The sequence below is a fragment of the Chinchilla lanigera genome, unplaced genomic scaffold, assembly GCF_000276665.1.
Source record: "Chinchilla lanigera isolate Chin_1 unplaced genomic scaffold, ChiLan1.0 scaffold00021, whole genome shotgun sequence".
NCBI classification, from domain to species: Eukaryota; Metazoa; Chordata; class Mammalia; order Rodentia; family Chinchillidae; genus Chinchilla; species Chinchilla lanigera.
In genome coordinates, this window is record NW_004955422.1 from 17,131,398 (window position 1) to 17,149,428 (window position 18,031).

Here is an 18,031-nt window from a genome sequence, read left to right on the forward strand (position 1 = left end):
CCTTGAACTCATAGTGATGCTCTGCCTCTGCCTTCCAGGTACTGGGATTCCAGGTGTGCACCACCATGCCTGGTTGAGCATAAGGGTTTTAAGGTTCATCTATACTGTAGCCTGGGTGTCCTTCTGCCCTTTTTAATAATAATCTTTTTTTTTTTTTCTTTTTTGGTACTGGGAATCGAACTCAGAACCTTGTGCTTGCCAGGCAGATGCTTGTGCCGCTGAGCTAAATCCCTGGCCCTGGATCAGGTTTTGCAAGTTTCAGTCCTTTCATGGTGTGGCCTGGTGGAAGCAGCTCTAAGGAGAAGAGCTGCTCATGTCACAGCATCCAGGCAGGAGAGGGCAAGGGGAGGAGCCCAAGGGAGATGCCACCTTCTAGGCCACAGATCCACCCCTTCTGACCAGAGCCCCCCCTCCTAACATCACACTTATCTGTAGCATCCCATGATCCCATCAAGAGCCCTGCCTTTGAGTGCATGAGGCTTTAGGGGGACATCAAGATAGAAACCACAACAAGGTTATACAGTTCAATTATCAGCCTGCAGTGTCATTTAGCACTGGTGTGAGTTAACCCGGCTGTGGACAGGTAAGACCAGCTCAGGCAGTTTAGTCTTTTTGTTGTGCTGTGACCACTCTAAGGCACAGGTGATGCAGCCACAGCTTTCATTCATGAGTTTAAGGCGCTCGATGTTTTTTTCACTCACCCCAGTATTTGGAATCAGTGAAGCCTCTTATGAAGGAGGAAGACTTTAAGAGGATGACAGTGCTTGCCCAAGATTTTGCCGTCAATCTTGGACCAAGACTGCAGTGGTATTTGAAGTTAAAGTCCTGGTGGGCCACGAATTATGTAAGTATTTATAGACATGACCTACCTTTCTTTTTGTGTGTGTGTGGCACTGGGGGCTTTACCACTGAGCTATATCCCCAGCTCTTTTAATTTTTTATTTTGAGACAAGGGCTTACTAAGTTGCCCAGGCAGGACCCACACTTGCAGTCCTCCTGCCTCAGCCTCCCTCAGTGTTAGGATGACAAGTGTGTACCACAGTGCCTTGCTTCATAACTTTTTCTTGATGAAATTTTTCTGTATGGAAATACTAACTGGAGGACAGGCATCACAGAGCTGGAATCCCATTTGAGATCAGCCACCATCACCTGTGAGACCCCATGCAGCTTGGTGGTCAGTGATGGGTTTCCCCAGGCAAGAAGGAGCATTTGTACCCTGCCCTGGCTGATGCTGCTTTTTTTTTTTTATTTCTTTTCTGGTACCGGGAATTGAACTCGTGACCTTGCGCTGGCTGCTGAGCTAAATCCCTAGTCAGGTGCTGTGCCGCTGAGCTAAATAAATCCCCAGCCCCCTACTGATGCTGCTCTCCCATGTGAGTCTGTAGTCTTCGGGCTGGAAGGTAGTCGTGATTTTACTCCCGCCAGTAGCTGTGAGTGCACCGTCTTTGCTACCTGCTCTGCCATCGGGTTTGGCTCCTTTGGGCTCCGAGAGCATTGCCTCTGAGCCCCCGGTCAGAGAGGCACCTGCAGCCCAGCGTTGATCACCTCCTGGGACTGCCCCAGGCCCAGGGTCCCCTTAGCGTCAGCTCCAGTGAAGCCTCTGAGCTGTGCAGTCTGCACCCTGACCCCATGGAGCAGCCATGTGTCGGGGTAGAGCGAGTGACATATTCCGGGCCACACAGTGTGGGGAGAGTCTGTGATTCGGGGCACAGCTCACATGGAAGAGGAGGTTAAGGATGACCCCGACAGAGCCAGTGGACGGGGCTGGGTTGAGACGGTCCTGCCTCTGGTGTTTGTTAGGGACAGCTCACCAGGTAACAGCTGAACACTGCTGCTAGAAGATGACCCAGCACACCCTGGCCCCTGTGTTAGTGCCACGGCTCTAATGTGGAGTGACACCAAGACTGGCTTTTTCAGGACCTGGGAAATAGAGGAGAAGCAGTCTGTGAGGCACTTTTGGATCTTTTTTTGGTGCCTGGAATTTGAACCCAGGACCTCACATGTGCTAGGCAAGCGCCCTGCTTACTACCCCAGCCCTGAGTATTGGTTATTAAAACACGTTAGCAGTCAGTCATCACTTTTTATGTTTTATTTTTTTCAGTACTGAGGATTTCATCCAGGGCCTTTGCCCTGAGCTACATTCCTAGCCGTTTTTTTTTTTTTTTTTTTTTTTTTTTGTTTTTTTGAGATACAGCTTTGCTGAGTTGCCCAGGCTGGGCTCAAACTTGCAATGCTCCTGCCTCAGCCTCCCAGAGTGCTATGATTACCGATGTGTACCATCGTGCCAGGCCACTCCGGCTTTTTTCAGATCATCTACATGATGAGCACACCTTCCAACTATGTCTCATCATAAAACGCTTTACATGTCCCACTTCCTTAATTGCATGTGCTCAGGGCTGCCTGCTCTGGAAAGGCCCCATCCTTCACTGGTGTCTGCACACCTGCTTTTCCTGCAGCGCGGCCTGCGCTCACAGCCTACATGGCTCCCTGCAAGTCTGAGCCTCTGGTTTCCATCCCCTAGGTGAGCGACTGGTGGGAGCAGTACATCTACCTCCGGGGCCGCGGGCCGCTGATGGTGAACAGCAACTACTACGCCATGGTGAGTCCCTGGGCCCGGCCAGCTGTCTGGGGCAGAATCCCTGTCTTGCGTGGGCGACGTCTTCACAGCTGTGAGCAGCTCAGGGGCTTGACCACAGCACCTACTGCTCCTGTTTCCGCATACCCAAGGCTTCGTGCTGCTATGTTGGTGCAGTCGCACAGGGACGTGGGCTGGGAAACCACCCTCGTGGCACCCTCAGCTCCCAGCTCTGGGAAACTTTGCTGCTGTTCCCCTTGTTCAGTGCTGTGTTTCCGTCTGCAGTGTCCCGAAGGGCTCGTGTGCTCTCCCACCCGAGAGCTCAGTGTGCTGCCAGCGCCTGCCCTTCTGTATGCTGAGGCATCGGCAGAGGCCAGAGGGAGGCTGCACGGAGCACCATTTCCCTGCCCCTTCACCGTTCTTCATCTTTTGAAACATTGACATTCATCAGAAGCCCCCGGTTTGGGTTGTCGGCTGCTGTCTTTTTTTGTCTTTCTGAGACAGGGTCTGGCTATGCAGTTCAGGCTGCCTTTGAGCTCACTTTGTAGCCCAGGCTGGTCTTGAACTCACAATAATCCTCCTTCCTCAGCCTCCCAACCCCTGGGATTACAGGCTTGCACCACTACGTCCGGCCTATCAACCACTGTTTAATGGAAGACTAGTTAAACTTCTCCTGTCCCTTCTTCACTTCCTTGTATTTCCCCCTCTTTTAAAAATTTTTTTTCTTCTCTGGGCTGAACTGTCTCAAACTGAGAAAAAATTGTCAGTGTAGTACATGGAGCTTCTTTTCCTGCATGATGGAGGCAGTGGCCACCTCGGTCCTTTCCCCTGGAGGATCCAAATGTGTCTTGTATAGACAGAGGCTCTTTTCCTGTCCAGCCAGAGTCCCCTCTGTATTTCCAACTTTCCAGGATGCTCAGGTCTGTGTTGCTTCTGGCCTTTTGCCAGCTGTGGAAAAGGAGGTTTTTAGAAGTGTATATGACATCTTTGTTGTAGGCGTAAATCTGTATCAGTGGATGTTTTAGGCTTGGGTTACTTCTCATTCAGAAAATTACCTTTACCTAATTGCTCTCTTCCTGTGCATTCTATGAAGCTATCTGGGGAGGAATATGGTTATCTTTTAGTAGTCCAGGAATACCTGGGGACTTATGTTCTGCATTAACAAAGTGAGGGTGACCAAAGTAAAAAATTAAATTGCAGTTTGTTTTAAAATTTGTTTTAAATTGCAGTAGATTAAAATGGTGGGATCCAAAGATACAGTGAATGTGTAAATTTATTACAGTGAAAGATACATTAGCATTACCATTCCTCAAGGCACCCTCCACCCCTCACCTCCTCCCCCATTTTGAACACACCTAGCTCACCATTCTTGTCACTTTCTGAAGTCTTCTTTCATGAGCGTCTTTAGTTGCACCATTGTAACTGCCTTGATATCCTGAATTGACCCAAAAGATGATCATCTTGACTTCAGGGAAGAGCCAGAAGTCACATGGTGCCCGATCTGGTGAATAAGTGGTTGAGAAAACACAGTAATGTTTCTAGGAGCCTGCCTTTCCATTGGATGGCACACAAACGGCAGCATTCACTTTATTTTTTATCGTACCTTGCAAAGACACTCACGAAAGAGGATTTCCAGAACTGCTTCAGAAAGTGGCAAGAATGATGGGACAAATGCATTCAAAGTGAGGGGGAGTATTTTGAGGGGGATTGATGGCAATGTATCTTTCACTATAATTTTTAAAAACTCAAATATTTACCATGTATTTTAGGTATACCTTGGACATTTGAATGTATCTATAGAAATATCTTTACAGTGAGGATAGGCTCTGCAGTGTATTCAAATCAGTATCTTTTCCCATGAACGTTCTCTGTTGTCATACCCTTCTCTTTCCAGGAGTTGCTCTATGTCACCCCGACCCCTATCCAGGCAGCAAGAGCGGGCAACACCATCCACGCCATCCTGCTGTACAGACGCAAGCTGGACCGGGAGGAAATCCAACCAGTATGCAAACACTGTGCTTTTAACAAATTCCTGTAAAACAGCCTTAGTGAGGGAAATTGCCATTGCACATGCTAAAGTTACGTGATCTGATAAGTTTCCACACAGCGGTATCCTTATAGCCGTCAAAACCGTCACCACAGTCAGGATAGCGAATCCATCACACCTGCTTCTTCACAATCTCTCCCTCTCAGATAACTCCTGATGCACTGTCTGTCATTCTGATTAGTTTGTCATGGCAAAACCTCTGTGTAAGTGGAATCCTATGTATGCATCTACCCAGCATAATTTTGAGACTTAATTGTTATATCCTAAATGGATATCTGTTTGGTTAATTTAGTTCTAGCACTTTCCCTCGGAAAAAAAAAATTTGTTTGTTTTTGTTTGGTGGTACTGGGGTTCAAACCCAGGGGCACTTTACCGCTGAGCCATCCCCATTGACCTTTTTATTTTTTAGGGTGAGACAGAGTGTCACTAAATTGCTTAACCCAGCCTTGAACTTGGAGTCTTCCTGCCTCAGCCTCCTGAGTAGCTAGGATTACAGGCACAAAAGTGCCTGGCTCTTTTCTCTCTTAAATACCCTCTTTGGTTAAGCGTCAGTTTGTAAAGAACACATTCAAGGGCCTTATTTTGGAAGTAAGTGCCAAAAGTCCAATGTTGCCGTGGTGTAGCCAAGTCCCCTGTGAACCCACCCCGGGAGCAATTGGAGAAGATGGAGTTGAGCGCAGAGAACAGATGCGGCATTTAGATGTGTGGTCTTCATTTCCTCCCTTTTTATTTTCCTTTGGAACTTTTGTTTGTTCGTCTGAAGCACATTTTTATTACAGATTCGTCTTGCTTCTACAATTCCCCTCTGCTCAGCACAGTGGGAGCGGTTGTTCAACACCTGCCGGATCCCGGGGGAGGAGACAGGTGAGTGGGCCTCCTCCAGGCCCCTTTGGCAACCAGCACTTTCCAGCCTTCCACTCCCAGTGAGCGGGGTCGGCCAAGGGACCGCTCTGATTTTGGAGTCTTTCTTGAGAGGGTGGGGTCATGAGCACTCCTGTTGGATTTCCTTTGTCTTTTTTTTTTGTTGTTTTTTGTTTTTTTCTGGTACCGGGAATCAACTCACGACCTCGCACTTGCCAGGCAGGTGCTGTGCTGCTGAGCTAAATCCCCAGCCCCTTCCTTTGTCTTCATTAAGCCTGGACAATGGGTCTATTTCCAGATTTTAGTTTTTCTTCAGCAATGTTTTTTCCATGTCCGCCAAACTATTTCTGTTTCTTCTTCTGGATTCCTAGGACATTTCTCTGGCTCTCAGGCAGGGTTGATTGTAAAATGCAAACTGGATTGTACTGGAGAAACTGGATTGTGGGCCAGCTGCTGGGTCGCCACATTGTCTGCCCAAGACATCCCAGAGAATGACAGGGAGGGACAGCTGCTATCCGCTGGGATGGCCCAGGGCCCTACAGATCACACTGTGATGTCTGTGCAGGTGGGGAAATGTGGAGATACATGATTGGCCAGCAGAACCTGTCTAAGAGCACATCATAGGCTCTTGTGTAGCCCCATTGCTGCATTTGGTCCACAGGGGAAGGTCCCCTGCTCATCCAGCCTCTGACTGTGTTGCTGCAGCTGAGCTTCCCTGTGGAGGTTTCGTGGTCCCTACTATGTCCCTGCACAGTCACTGATGCATTTGCATGGCTCTACACTGGGAGGTCTAAGTAACCTGGAGGTGACTTAAAGTGCTTGGGAGGACGTGCATAGGTGATTACAAATATGACGCTGCTTTTTTTTTGTTGTTTTTTTTTTCCGGTACCGGGAATCAAACTCGCAACCTTGTGCTTACCAGGCAGGCGCTGTGCCGCTGAGCTAAATCCCCAGCCCTGACACCACTTTATATAGGCAATTTGAACACTGGGGATTTTGGGGTCCACAGGGAGTCCTGGAATCCATCTCCTTCAATAACAAGGAGCAGCTGTCTAAACTTAGCACTCCTTCCTTTCCTTTTCCTTTTTTAGTACTGATGATTTAATCTAGAACTTTGACAGTTCGATTCCCAATACCCCCCCAAAAAACAGTGAAATAAAATTTAGAAGATTTGAACAGAAGATAAAGTACTAACTTAATCACTCAAGTAGAGTCATTGTCTGCATTTTTGGTGTACTTTGATATATAGTATCAAAGCAGTTCGAGTATGTCAGCTGCTTCTGGCTTTTCTCTTTACCTTTATAAGGGATGTCACAGTGAATGTCTGTGGACCTCTCCTCCTTTGTTGTGGGTTAACCAGTTTGTGTGGTTAACTTGCTGGGTCTCACGGTAGGCTTTGCAATTTGACTGACACTGACAAATTGCTCTCAGTGATTTTAGCAATGGGCCCCTACCAGTCTAGAAGTGTCTTAGTTACTTTTCTCGTGGCTGAGACAAAATACCCAACAACCAAAGGCAAAGGAAGAAAGGTTTACTTAGCTACAACCTCACCTCTTTTACTTTTCACTTTGAGAGAGTCTTGCTAAGTTACCCAGGCTGGGCTCAGACTTGAAATCCTTCTGCCTCAACTTCCCAGAGTGCTGGGATTGCAGGTGTGCTCCACCACCTTCCTCAGTCCTGGCTTCATTTTATCTATGAGAACACTGAGGCTTAGAGCGGGTAGTGATCTGCCCTAAATCACTGATCCAGTGAGAGGCCGAGGTGTGCTTGGAAGCCTGGCCTGTCTGATTTCAGGGCTCTCAACACCCTTCTGTTTCATGATTTACGAAACACGGGCTCATTAACCTGAGTGGAATAACACAGGGGGGGGAATTGTGTCATTTGGAGGTGGGTACAGTCCTCTCACTCTGACCTTGTTCCTCTGGATTTTGTGTCCCCACTGCCTGTCCACCTCAGACACCATCCAGCACCTCAAGGACAGCCGGCACATTGTCGTGTACCACAGGGGCCGCTTCTTCAAGGTCTGGCTCTACCACAATGGGCGGCTGCTGAAGCCTCGAGAGCTGGAGCAGCAGATGCAGCGGATCCTGGATGACCCCTCAGAGCCTCAGCCCGGGGAGGCCAAGCTGGCCGCCCTCACTGCCGGAGACAGGTGCGTGGGCCCCTGGCAGCACTGTCCTACGTCCATCCGGACGTGGTGGTTGCGTCGCAGTGCTCTTCCAGCCCTGCAGTCCGGCCCTGTGGGTGCCTGAGGCAGTACCCGAGTGATCCCAGTCACTGTGTTCTGTGCTGCATGGTAGCAGGGCCCATCACAAGAACAGTCGGATTTGGTAGGGTCCCACGGCCACCTCTGCACATGACAGGCAGATGCATGTATAGAGAGATACATAACATGTGGAACATTTGACAGAGAGAACAGGGCGGGGAGCAGGCTTATCCTGGGGCTGTAGGCATGTTTACTAATGTAGGAAACAGAAGTAACTTAAACGAAGGCCCTGGTGTAGGCTTTTAGGATATGAAAGAACAAGCTCAGTTTGGCCTTCTGCTCACAACACAGGTCTTTTCTGTGGTACCCATAGGTGTGGAGACAGCGCTTCCCCACACCAGCAGCTGAACAGTGCTGCAGTGGACCCTGGCTAGGCCGCCTCTTGTTCAGCTCTGGAGGTAGCGTCAGTTCCCATGGGTTGTGGACTCACTCCCCAGGACCACCCGCTTCAGACCCAGGAGCGAATCTGAGCCTCTAGAACTTCTCGCTGATTGGCTACATACTTCCACGATGCCCTCTGTAGGCTCCATTAATTTCTTAGAGGGAGCTGGACGTGATGGTACACTCCAGTACTCCACTCTGGGAAGCTGAGCCAGGAGAGTCGTAAGTTCGAGCCCAGCCTGGACACTTAGTAAGAGCTTGTCTCAAAAAAAATTTAAAAAGGACTGGAAACATAGCTCAGTGCAAAGGCCCGGTGTTTACCTGCAAAGATAATAAGCAGTCAGGTAAAGTGATGCACAGGGCAAGGTCTGCAAGGGTCCCAAGTATGGGACCCTAACTCTTCATTTCTCTCAGTCACATGTGCTCGTGTCTCCTCCGTACACTTACGGTCACATGGAGAGATGGTGCAAGGACCTCAGGGAATTTGATGCAATCAGGATGTGCTACCTCCTGGCACATGACCCTGTCCTATTGGATTTTTTATTTTATTTCATTTATTTACTTATTTTTTGAGATAGGGCCTCATTGTATAGTACAGGCTGCCCTTGAACTCACTTATGTACCCCGGGCTGGCCTTGAGCTCATGGCGATTCTCCTGCCTCAGCCTCCTGAGTGCTGGGATGACAGGTGTGCACCACCATGCCTGGCTCCTTTTTGGGGTTTTAGGGAGATTCCCTTGCCATGGGCATGGCTGAAGCATGGACAAGTATGTAGAAATGGGATTGGACAAAAAAGGTCTGCTCTGGTGCTAATAGACCCTGGGGGTATAACCAGCAAGGCCTCTCTGTTCAGATTCTTGTCCTGTCTAGGCAGTGGGCTGCTCTCCTGGATGTGGGGCAGGACCCCTGTGAGGCAGGGGTCATGGTCTAGCAGACAAGGTAGCTCAGGGAATTTCCAGCTCCAGGACAGAAAGGTGGGGAGAATTAGTGTACCTGATGCATCTTGGGTAGAAAAGTTCCAGCCAGGGTAAAGATCCATAAACCAAATAGAAGTGAAATGCTTTTAAAGAAAGATAGAAAAACTCTGTGTCCAGCCTTGGGGAGTAGGAGAAAGCTAGAGATCTTGCTTTCAGAGGCTGCAAAGAAGAACTGCCTGTCCCCATCATTCCCCTCGAGCTATCCCAAAGCTGCTTCAGCAACTAAGGACAAGCGGCCAGAATACTTTAACAAGGGATACACTTATTGCCTAGGCATCCAGGAAGTAACATGAACTAAGGGAGTCAGAAGCCAGGAACCATCACATCAAAAGTATGTGTTATTTCCCTGCCTGGTGGGACAAGGCTTTTGCTTACTCGAGGGCGTGACCAGTAGGAGTCCCGCAGGGCCCTTGGCCTTGGCTCTGTACACCAGGCCTGCATGGGCCTTTGTTGAGCTGTGTGGTGTGGGCTGGTGAACAGCATCCTTGCCCTGTCCCCACTGGATGCCGGTGGCCCTCTCGATGTGACAGTCATGGCTGTCTTCAGACCTCCCAGTGTTGCTGGGGCAGCCTCGTCCCCGGTGAGCTGCTGAGTTAGGCTGGTGATGGGAGACGGGTGACCTCTGCACCCAGCGGGCTTAGCCCTGGGTGCTGGGGCCACCGGCGGGCTGTGTCTTACAGACGGTGGCAGTGGGCCAAGAGGACAGTGGGTGTCCAGAATGGGCCAGGCAGGTGGAATGCAGCCCAGGCGGAGGAGCTGTGACCAATGCCAGGCTGCCTTTGGCTTTGCTGCTGCCAGCTGTCATTATATGGACCAGTTCTGGCACAAGTGACACAAGTAGATCTAGGAACAGAGAGGTTTTCTGTGGTGGGGAGGGAGGGGGTCCAGGGAAGCAGGGGCACTGTGTAGCAGTTGGAGCAGTGCGGACCAGTGAGAGGACTGGGGGGGGGGGCATTAAAGAGGCTGTGTTAGAAGAAGCCGGGGTTGCTCAGCATCTCCTGTGGAAGACAGGGCAGTATCAGGAAGTGTGTCTTAGGGGCGGATGTGTTCCTTTTTTTTTTTTTTTTTTTTTTTTTGAGACAGGGTATCACTTTGTAGTGCAGGCTGGCCTTAAGCTCACCTTGTAGCCCAGGCTGGCTTCCAACTCACAGCGATCCTCCTGCCTCGGCCTCCTGGGTGCTGGGATTACATGTGTGCCGCACCACACCCAGCTCATTTTAGATGTGCTTGTCTGAAGTGCTGGAAACTCCTGACAGGAGACCTGGGAGATGGCACAGCTGAGGGACCAGGATCACCTTTCCCCAAGCCCCATGCTCTATAGGTCCTTTAAGACCCCCCCAGCCCCTCTCTGAATGGCCGGAGCCAGTTACCTGAGCCCTTCGGCAGCGGGCTGCATTCGTGTCGGCGCGTATTGCTGTCACGTTTGTCCTCCCGCTGGGGCCTGTATTGGGGACCATGGAGTGGGTGGACTTGTGGGTGCCACGAGCCAGCACTGAGCCAGAGAAGAGGTGGGCGACAGGAGGCTGGGCCTGACGGGCCTGATCTGGAGGGTGGGTGGAGCTCGAGGGAGGGGCCACAGCAGAGGAGGCAGTGGGAATTGCAGCCCTCAGTGTGTGGGGAGTAAGGAGGACCTCATCCCGGAGGTGTCATGTCACCCATGCACCCCGGACTTGGGGGCCAGTGGCCTAGGGTTGAATCCATCGTGCCTCGACATAGCTGTGACCTCATCTCCCTGTGCCTCCGTACCCTTGTGGGAAAGATGGGCCTGGGGCCTGGAGATAACAGGAGAGTTGGCACAAGGAGAAGGCTCTGAGCAGATCCTGGCTCTAGGGCAGGGAGTGTCTGTGCTGGCTGGGACTTCTGCTGTCAGAACTGGTTTGGGCTGCCTCCTGGGAAGGCCAAGGAACAGGGATGCCCCTTCCCTACTGTGGCGCATGCTCAGCTGTGTTGCTGCTCCCTGGCAGCTGTGCCCAAAGGGCCAGCCTGCATTCTGGCTGGGTTCAGTCAGTGTTTACTGAATGAAAATAACACGCCGTGCTGTGCACCCTGCTCGAGGAACAGGGTGAACAGACGATGAGGCCCATTTGTTTTTTTGTTTTGTTTTGTTTTGTTTTTTCCGGTACCAGCAATCAAACTCATGACCTTGCGCTTGCCAGGCAGGCGCTGTGCCGCTGAGCTAAATCCCCAGCCCCGATGAGGCCCATTTGGGCACATAATGCAGGACAGACAGCAGGCAGACAGATGAATCTCAGCTTGTCTTCCTTCAAGAATTTTCTGCCAGTGCAGTGGTATGCACCTATAATCCCCACTACCTCGGAAGGCTGAGGCCCGAGGATGGCAAGTTTGAGGCCAGCCTGCGCCACTTGGTGAGACCTTGTCTCAAAATTAAAACAGCTGTGGATGGAGATCAGTGGTAGAGCACTTGCCTAGCATGCCCAAGGCCCTGGGTTCAGTCCCTAATACAAAAAAAAAATTTATTTCCTGAAAATTCATAAAGGTGATATTGTATCATTTCAGACATGGGCCGTGAGCCCTCACGAAGCTGGTACAGGTGCCACTGTGTTTAACTGTGTCTGATCATTACCACAGAATACCCTGGGCCAGATGTCGCAAGGCCTACTTTGCACGAGGGAAAAATAAGCAGTCCCTAGATGCTGTGGAAAAAGCAGCGTTCTTTGTGACACTAGATGAAACTGAGCAAGGATACAGAAAGGAAGATCCGGAAGCATCCATGGACAGCTATGCCAAGTCCCTCCTGCACGGCCAGTGTTATGACAGGTACCACCCTTTCCTTTCCAAAGGTGGGAGTTTGCTCGCTGTGTGACGGATGTCCACCCCCAGGTATCTTTGCAGTTGAGGAACAAGCTTAGCATGAAAATAACTTTTCACTTTCTTCCCTCTATCCAAACTGTCACACATACAAATTGAGTCAAGCATCTCTGAGATTCTTCCTTTGCTGGGCCCAATTACCTCTCCTTGGAGATGCTGAGATGTAGTGGCCTCCGGGTACCTGGTCCCGGGCGGAAGGTGGCAGACAGGGTCGGACATGGGTTTAGGCCTGGGAATCAGCTTTGGCCTTGCTCTTGGTCACAGGCTGGTGCCCGCTGAGGGACTCCCTTTGCTCACTGTAAGGTGAGGGTCCCCTCCCCTTCAGGCTGCAGACCCTGACCACCTGGTGCTGCTACGCTGCTTGTGCCAGCTGGGACAGCCTCTGCTCTCCCCAGCTGCCTTGTGTTCCAGAGACTTGTCCTACTCTGGTTCCCAGAACATACGTGCTCATCTTCGTGTCTGACACAGAAGGAATGAATGACTCCGTGTCCAAAGACCGCGGCCTTTCCTGAGGGAAACAGATTCGCTTCGGGCCATTCCTGTTCGATTGTGAAGTTTCATGATCACATTTGTTTCTCATAGGTGGTTTGACAAGTCCCTCACGTATATTGTCTTCAAGAATGGCAAGATAGGCATGAACGCAGAGCACTCCTGGGCGGATGCGCCCATCGTGGCCCACCTTTGGGAGGTGAGTGATCCTGCCGTCGCTGAGGGCGGAAACTGGGCTGACTTTCACTGGGTATTGATTCTAGACTATGACTTCTTTTTTTTTTTTTTTTTTTTGGTTTGGGTCCAGTACCGGGAATCGAGCTCACAACCTTGTGCTTGCCAGGCAGGCGCTGTGCCGCTGAGCTAAATCCCCAGCCCTAGAATATGACTTCTTAACACATGTGCTATTGTGTATAAAGTTACATCACTAAGGAAAAGCATCAACTGAGGGCTCGTTTCCTGTCCCTTAAGACCCCGAAGGAGTGGCACATATATTGCCACCTCCTTTCAGAGGCCACTGTCACCAAGTGGCTGTCAGCTCTTGTGCAACACCTTTAGGGCAGAAGGGAACGCAGCTTGTTCTGAAATAATCACCTTATTCCCGGATTTCCTAAGTTTTTTTCTGCCCACCTGGTTTTGGGCAAAACAGAAGCAAACTTGTTAAAATCTCAGTTTATAAAAAGGCAATATATCTTACTGAAAACATCATTTTATTTTATTTGTTTATTTTTTTTTTTTCCCGGTACCGGGAATCGAACTCACGACCTTGCGCTTGCCAGGCAGGCACTGTGCCGCTGAGCTAAATCCCCAGCCCAAAAACATCATTTTAATTCTTAAAATTAACAAGTTATTTAAAAACATGAAACCTCTGTTATCTTTTTTTTTCCTTTGTAGTAAAGGGAATTGAACACAGGATCCACATATGCTAGGCAAGCACTCTACCGCTAAGCTACACCCCCAGCCCAATTTTTAATTTTATTTTGAGACAAGGTCTCACTAAGTTGCCCAGGTTGATCTCAACTTTTGATCCTCCTGCCTCAGCCTCCCAAGGAGCTAGGATTGCAGGTGTGCACACCCATGCCTGGTTCAAACACCTATTACCCTTTCTCCAACTCAGCATTTGAAAATATAGGGCTAGGAGGTAGGTATAGCCTAGTAGTAGAGACCCCAAGTTCAATCCCCAGCACTAAAAAAAAGAAAAGAGAAAAGAAAAAAAAAAAATGCAGTGTGGATTGACTTCTACCACTATTTATTTTTTAATTTACCTACTCTCTGAACTGTTTGAACTGTTTCCTGTTTGGCATGAAAATCTAAATGAAGATTTTGCTTCTTTAACTCACCTGTCAAGTTCTTGTTTAAGGCAATTGCCAAAGTCCAGAATTAATAGCAGCGGACTTGGCACAGAAAGTTCTATGTTTACTCGTTTAGATGAAACTTGCTAGTTATTTTGAAAGCAACAAGCCCCCTTGAGATTCACATTGAATATAAAACTACCTTTTTGCAGTCTTTATTTCTCTGCTGCTCTAAGAGAGGAAGCAGAATAAAATGAAAGTCAGAGCCTGGGTGTGAGTGAGAGCTGGGGGCCTGGGGGTGCATCCCCTCCCCCTCTGCATAGCCCCAGTGCAGAGCCAGGTGTCTGTGTCTGAAATTCCCACAGTAAACTTGAGAAGGAATCTGAGGACACAATGGGGTAGATGTTCTTTATCTAAAATGAGGCCAGACTCAGATTTGGGAATGCTTGTGTATACTTTACTATGGGTTGAGCATAGTTGCTGAACTCTGAAATGATCAGAAATCTGACTGTCTTTGAACACCAACATGATGCACTAAAAATTTCAGATTTTGGAGCAGTTTGGATTTTGGATTTTCAGATTAGGGATGCTCAACCTGTATCTCGTTCTTTTTTCTCCACACACCTGTAAAGGCTTTGAGTTGGGGTGCTTCTTCTTCTTCTTCTTCCTCTTCTTCCTCCTCCTCTTCCTCTTCTTCTTCTTCTTCCTCTTCTACCCTTTCCCCTTCCCCTTCCCCTTCCCCTTCTCCTTCTCCTTCTCCTTCTTTTGAGACAGGATCTTGCTGCACAGTTCAAAGTGACCTTGAACTCACTATGTATCCCAGGATGGCCTCAAACTCATGCAACCCTCCTGTCTCAGCCTCCCGAGTGCTGTGATTACAGGTGTACCTCACCTTGCCTGGCTCTGTGCTTCTTTTTACAATGTTGTGTCAGTGCATTTTTTTCTGTGGAGCTCTATGGTCTTAAGAGCAGGTGTCCTGTCTCTCGGGGCCTCACCCGCGCCGTCCTCTGCCTGGAGGGGTGGGGTCTTCCTGTGGGTCTCAGGTGACCCCATCTACTCTGGGTCTGATTCTCTCTCAAGGCCAGGGGAGGAGCTTCTATCTCACTGTTCACCTTCTTTTTTTTTTTTTTTTTCTGGTACCGGGAATTGAACTCACGACCTGGTGCTTGCTAGGCAGGTGCTGTGCCACTGAGCTAAATCCCCAGCCCTACTGTTCACCTTCTTGACTATCTCACTTCTGGTTTGGATCTTGGCAAAGCCCCGACAGCTGTTCTTTGGGTGGAAGAAGGTTTTCTATAAGGGAAAAGGGTAAAAAGGAAAATACGAAGCTCTGCAGCCTTTAAGACCTTGATGTGGTCCCAAGACATTAACAGGTGATAAAAGCAGCCATGGCTCCTGGCCACGCTGGGTCCTTTGCTGATGCGGACAGAGGCTTAGCAAGTGAGCATTTCTGCTCCAGAGACAGCAGAGATCAAGCTTCGTGCATCTGGACGCAGCAGCAGGTGCAGGCACAAGATGGTTACACACTGTTCTGAGAACATCCTGAATAATACATGCCCGAGAGCTGTTCGGTAAATGGAGACTCTGAATCCCAGGCCAGGCACATTTATCAAAGTGAGAAATCTAGGGCTATGTGCAGGATCAAGCTGTCTGGCTGGGTGTGGCGGCGCATGCCTGTAATCCCAGCACTCAGGAGGCTGGGGCAAGAGGACTGTTGTGAGTTTGAGGCCAGCCTGGACTATAAAGTGAGCTCAAGCCCAGCCTGAACTGCATAGCTAAACCCTGTCTCAAAAAAAAGACAAAAAAAAAGTATTCTGAATAAGATAAGGATAAAGGGATTTATTCTTAGATGAAGGTAACCGATTAGAAGTGGTGCTTAGGTGTTACTGTCCAGCTGATGGAGGGCCTGGTGCTCCAGAGACATAGGGTGGAGCCCAGGACCTGTGCATGTGGTGGGGGCTGACCTGGTCTCCCCTCCTGGGGTCTTGTACCACATTGAAATAGGACTGATACGGGATGGGATGCCAGCTAGAAGCAGGTCCAATTGAGGTAAGAGCCCACTAGTTGTTGGTGCTTTCTGGACATTTGTGTGCCAGCTTGCTTGTTGGTATACTTCACTTCGTGGAGTGCACATCTAGGAGTATAACTGCTTGATTGTTTGGATGTTTCATTCCTTGAGGAAGGGCAGAAATCCCTGTGTGTGTTGTCAGAAAATGGTGTTCACATTATGCGGTCCCTGCCTGCCGTGCCTCATGTTGCTGTACTGGCTGTAGCAGGTGCCTAGTGCGTCCCAGGAGGACATGGCCTTGCCTCACTGAAGCCCGGCTTCTCACATGCATGTGTGGGTTGGCGGTTGGTACCCCCAGGCTGGACATGTGCAGTCCAAGGATGGTGGCATCGAGAGTCCAGGCCTAGAAGTAGGCCCTGAGCACCTTGGAGTGGGCACCAGAGCAAAGCCTAGCTCTGCTCCTGACCCATTGTGTGACCTTGAGAGGGCTGCTGACCTCAGCTGCCTGCTTTCTCACCTCCAGCACGGACTGGACGCACTTGCCGGTGTCTGTGTGAGGACGCCATGTGCCAGGCGTCTTATAATCACACAGTAAGTGGGTGGTGGTGGTCTGGTCTTGAGGTAGCTCTGTAAAGGACAAGGCTTTGTCCTCCTCAGAGGCCACCTATTTCATGTGACACTACTGGCTGTAATCTCTGGGCTCATGTGTTTGGTCTTTGTCCCTGTTTCCTGGCACACAACTCCCAAAACCCTCGGAACCCTCCGAGTGATAATGTCTTTTGGGTGCAAATGATTGGCTGGCATTGGAGTCCCCCAGGTGGCTTGAGAATGGGCCTGGTGACAGGAAAGTCCAAGGCAGGGCTAGAGGGTTCTGTCAGTCCCAATCGTAACCTCCAGGGAGGGCTGCCGGGCCAAAGGTTGAGTTGGTCACCAGTGGCCAGTTACGTAATTAGCAATGCTGCCAGCATGATGTTTCCACAGAAGACAAAAGCACAGGGTTTGGGGAGCTCCCAGACCCCCGAATCCAGGGAGGTGGCTGGAGGTTGGGGCACCTGGGGACCACATTTCTCTTCACCCTGTGCCTCTCTATCCTTTGGGACAAACTTTGTAATACACCAGAAATGTAAGCTGGTGCTTGCCAGATTTGTATGAGGTGCTTTAGGGAATTAATCAGACCCTGGGAGGGAGTTATGGAAACCCCAATTTGTAGTAGCTGGTCAGCAGCTTGGGTCACAGAAGGGGCTTGCGCCTGGCACCAGAAGTAGTGGGGAAGGCCTTGTGGGAGGGAGGTAGCTGTGATCCATGCAGAATGTGTTCCTGCCTAGTGTGTGGAAACCCCTGTGTTCAGCCCAGAGGTATTTATTCTGTGTGGAAGGCGCAGTAGGAGAAGCCGAGTTTGGGTTTTCCATTCAATTTGTGTTTTCTTGTATTTCACAGGAAATCATGGCCACAGACTGGTTTCAGCTGGGCTACGAGGAGGACGGACATTGTAAAGGGAACACCAACCCCAACATCCCCTACCCCACCAGGCTACAGTGGGACATCCCAGAAGCGGTCAGTCCCAGTGACTCAACGATCGTCACTGCCTCAGGCACTTTCTCATTACTGAGATCAGTACTGGAAACCCAATTCTTGACTTAGAGAAGGGTTTATTTGGACTAGCAGGGGTTTTTTGTGGGGTTTTTTGTCTTTTTGAGACAGGGTCTTGCTATACAGTTCAGGCTGGCCTTGAGCTCATTTTGTAGCCCAGGCTGGTCTCGAACTGGCAACGATCCTCCTGCGTCAGCCTCCCGAGTGCTGGGATTATAGGCGTGCACCACCACATCCAGCTTAGACTAGTAGTTTTTAGAGAATTGAGTTATTGGTTGGCTGGCTCCAAGGCAGGACGGGTAGCAGGATCCAAGGGTGGAAGGGCCTGACAGAGGAGAACTGTTCACGTCATAGCAGCCAGAAAGCAGAGCAAAGGGAGGAGCAGGGGAGGAACATCACCCTTCCAGGTCGTCCCCAGAAGTGCTCCTCTTCTGAGCAGGCCATTCCTTCTAACAGCACCTTCAGCTCTGAACCCAAGATCCAGCTTCAAAAAGCCCCACCTCTGAACTTTTGAGGGGCATTCTAGATGTAAACCCCAACAGTGACTTATCCCCTTGGGAAACAATTTGGAACTCCCACTGCCAGATCATCCGGCAGTACGTCCTGAGTGTTCCCAAGCTCTGCTGAGGCCCACAGAATGTGAAAGCCGTTCCCTCGGGGCTGCTGCGGGTGCCCCAGTAGATACCTCCTGCATTTAAAGCTTTTGGCCAAGATGGC

At 50.0% G+C, this 18,031-nt stretch overlaps 1 protein-coding gene across 2 annotated transcripts in view; it reads left to right on the plus strand.

Moving 5' to 3' along the window:
* The window catches only part of Cpt1a (carnitine palmitoyltransferase 1A (liver)), a 53,810-nt gene that overhangs the window by 25,511 nt on the left and 10,268 nt on the right, over positions 1-18,031 (plus strand). For both annotated transcript variants that reach the window (XM_005384264.2, XM_005384265.2), the window contains exons 6-13: positions 707-844; positions 2,522-2,599; positions 4,470-4,577; positions 5,402-5,486; positions 7,440-7,635; positions 11,696-11,884; positions 12,518-12,623; positions 17,162-17,278. In XM_005384264.2, coding sequence (XP_005384321.1) covers positions 707-844; positions 2,522-2,599; positions 4,470-4,577; positions 5,402-5,486; positions 7,440-7,635; positions 11,696-11,884; positions 12,518-12,623; positions 17,162-17,278 — 1,017 coding nt within the window. The remainder of the gene's footprint in view (positions 1-706; positions 845-2,521; positions 2,600-4,469; positions 4,578-5,401; positions 5,487-7,439; positions 7,636-11,695; positions 11,885-12,517; positions 12,624-17,161; positions 17,279-18,031) is intronic.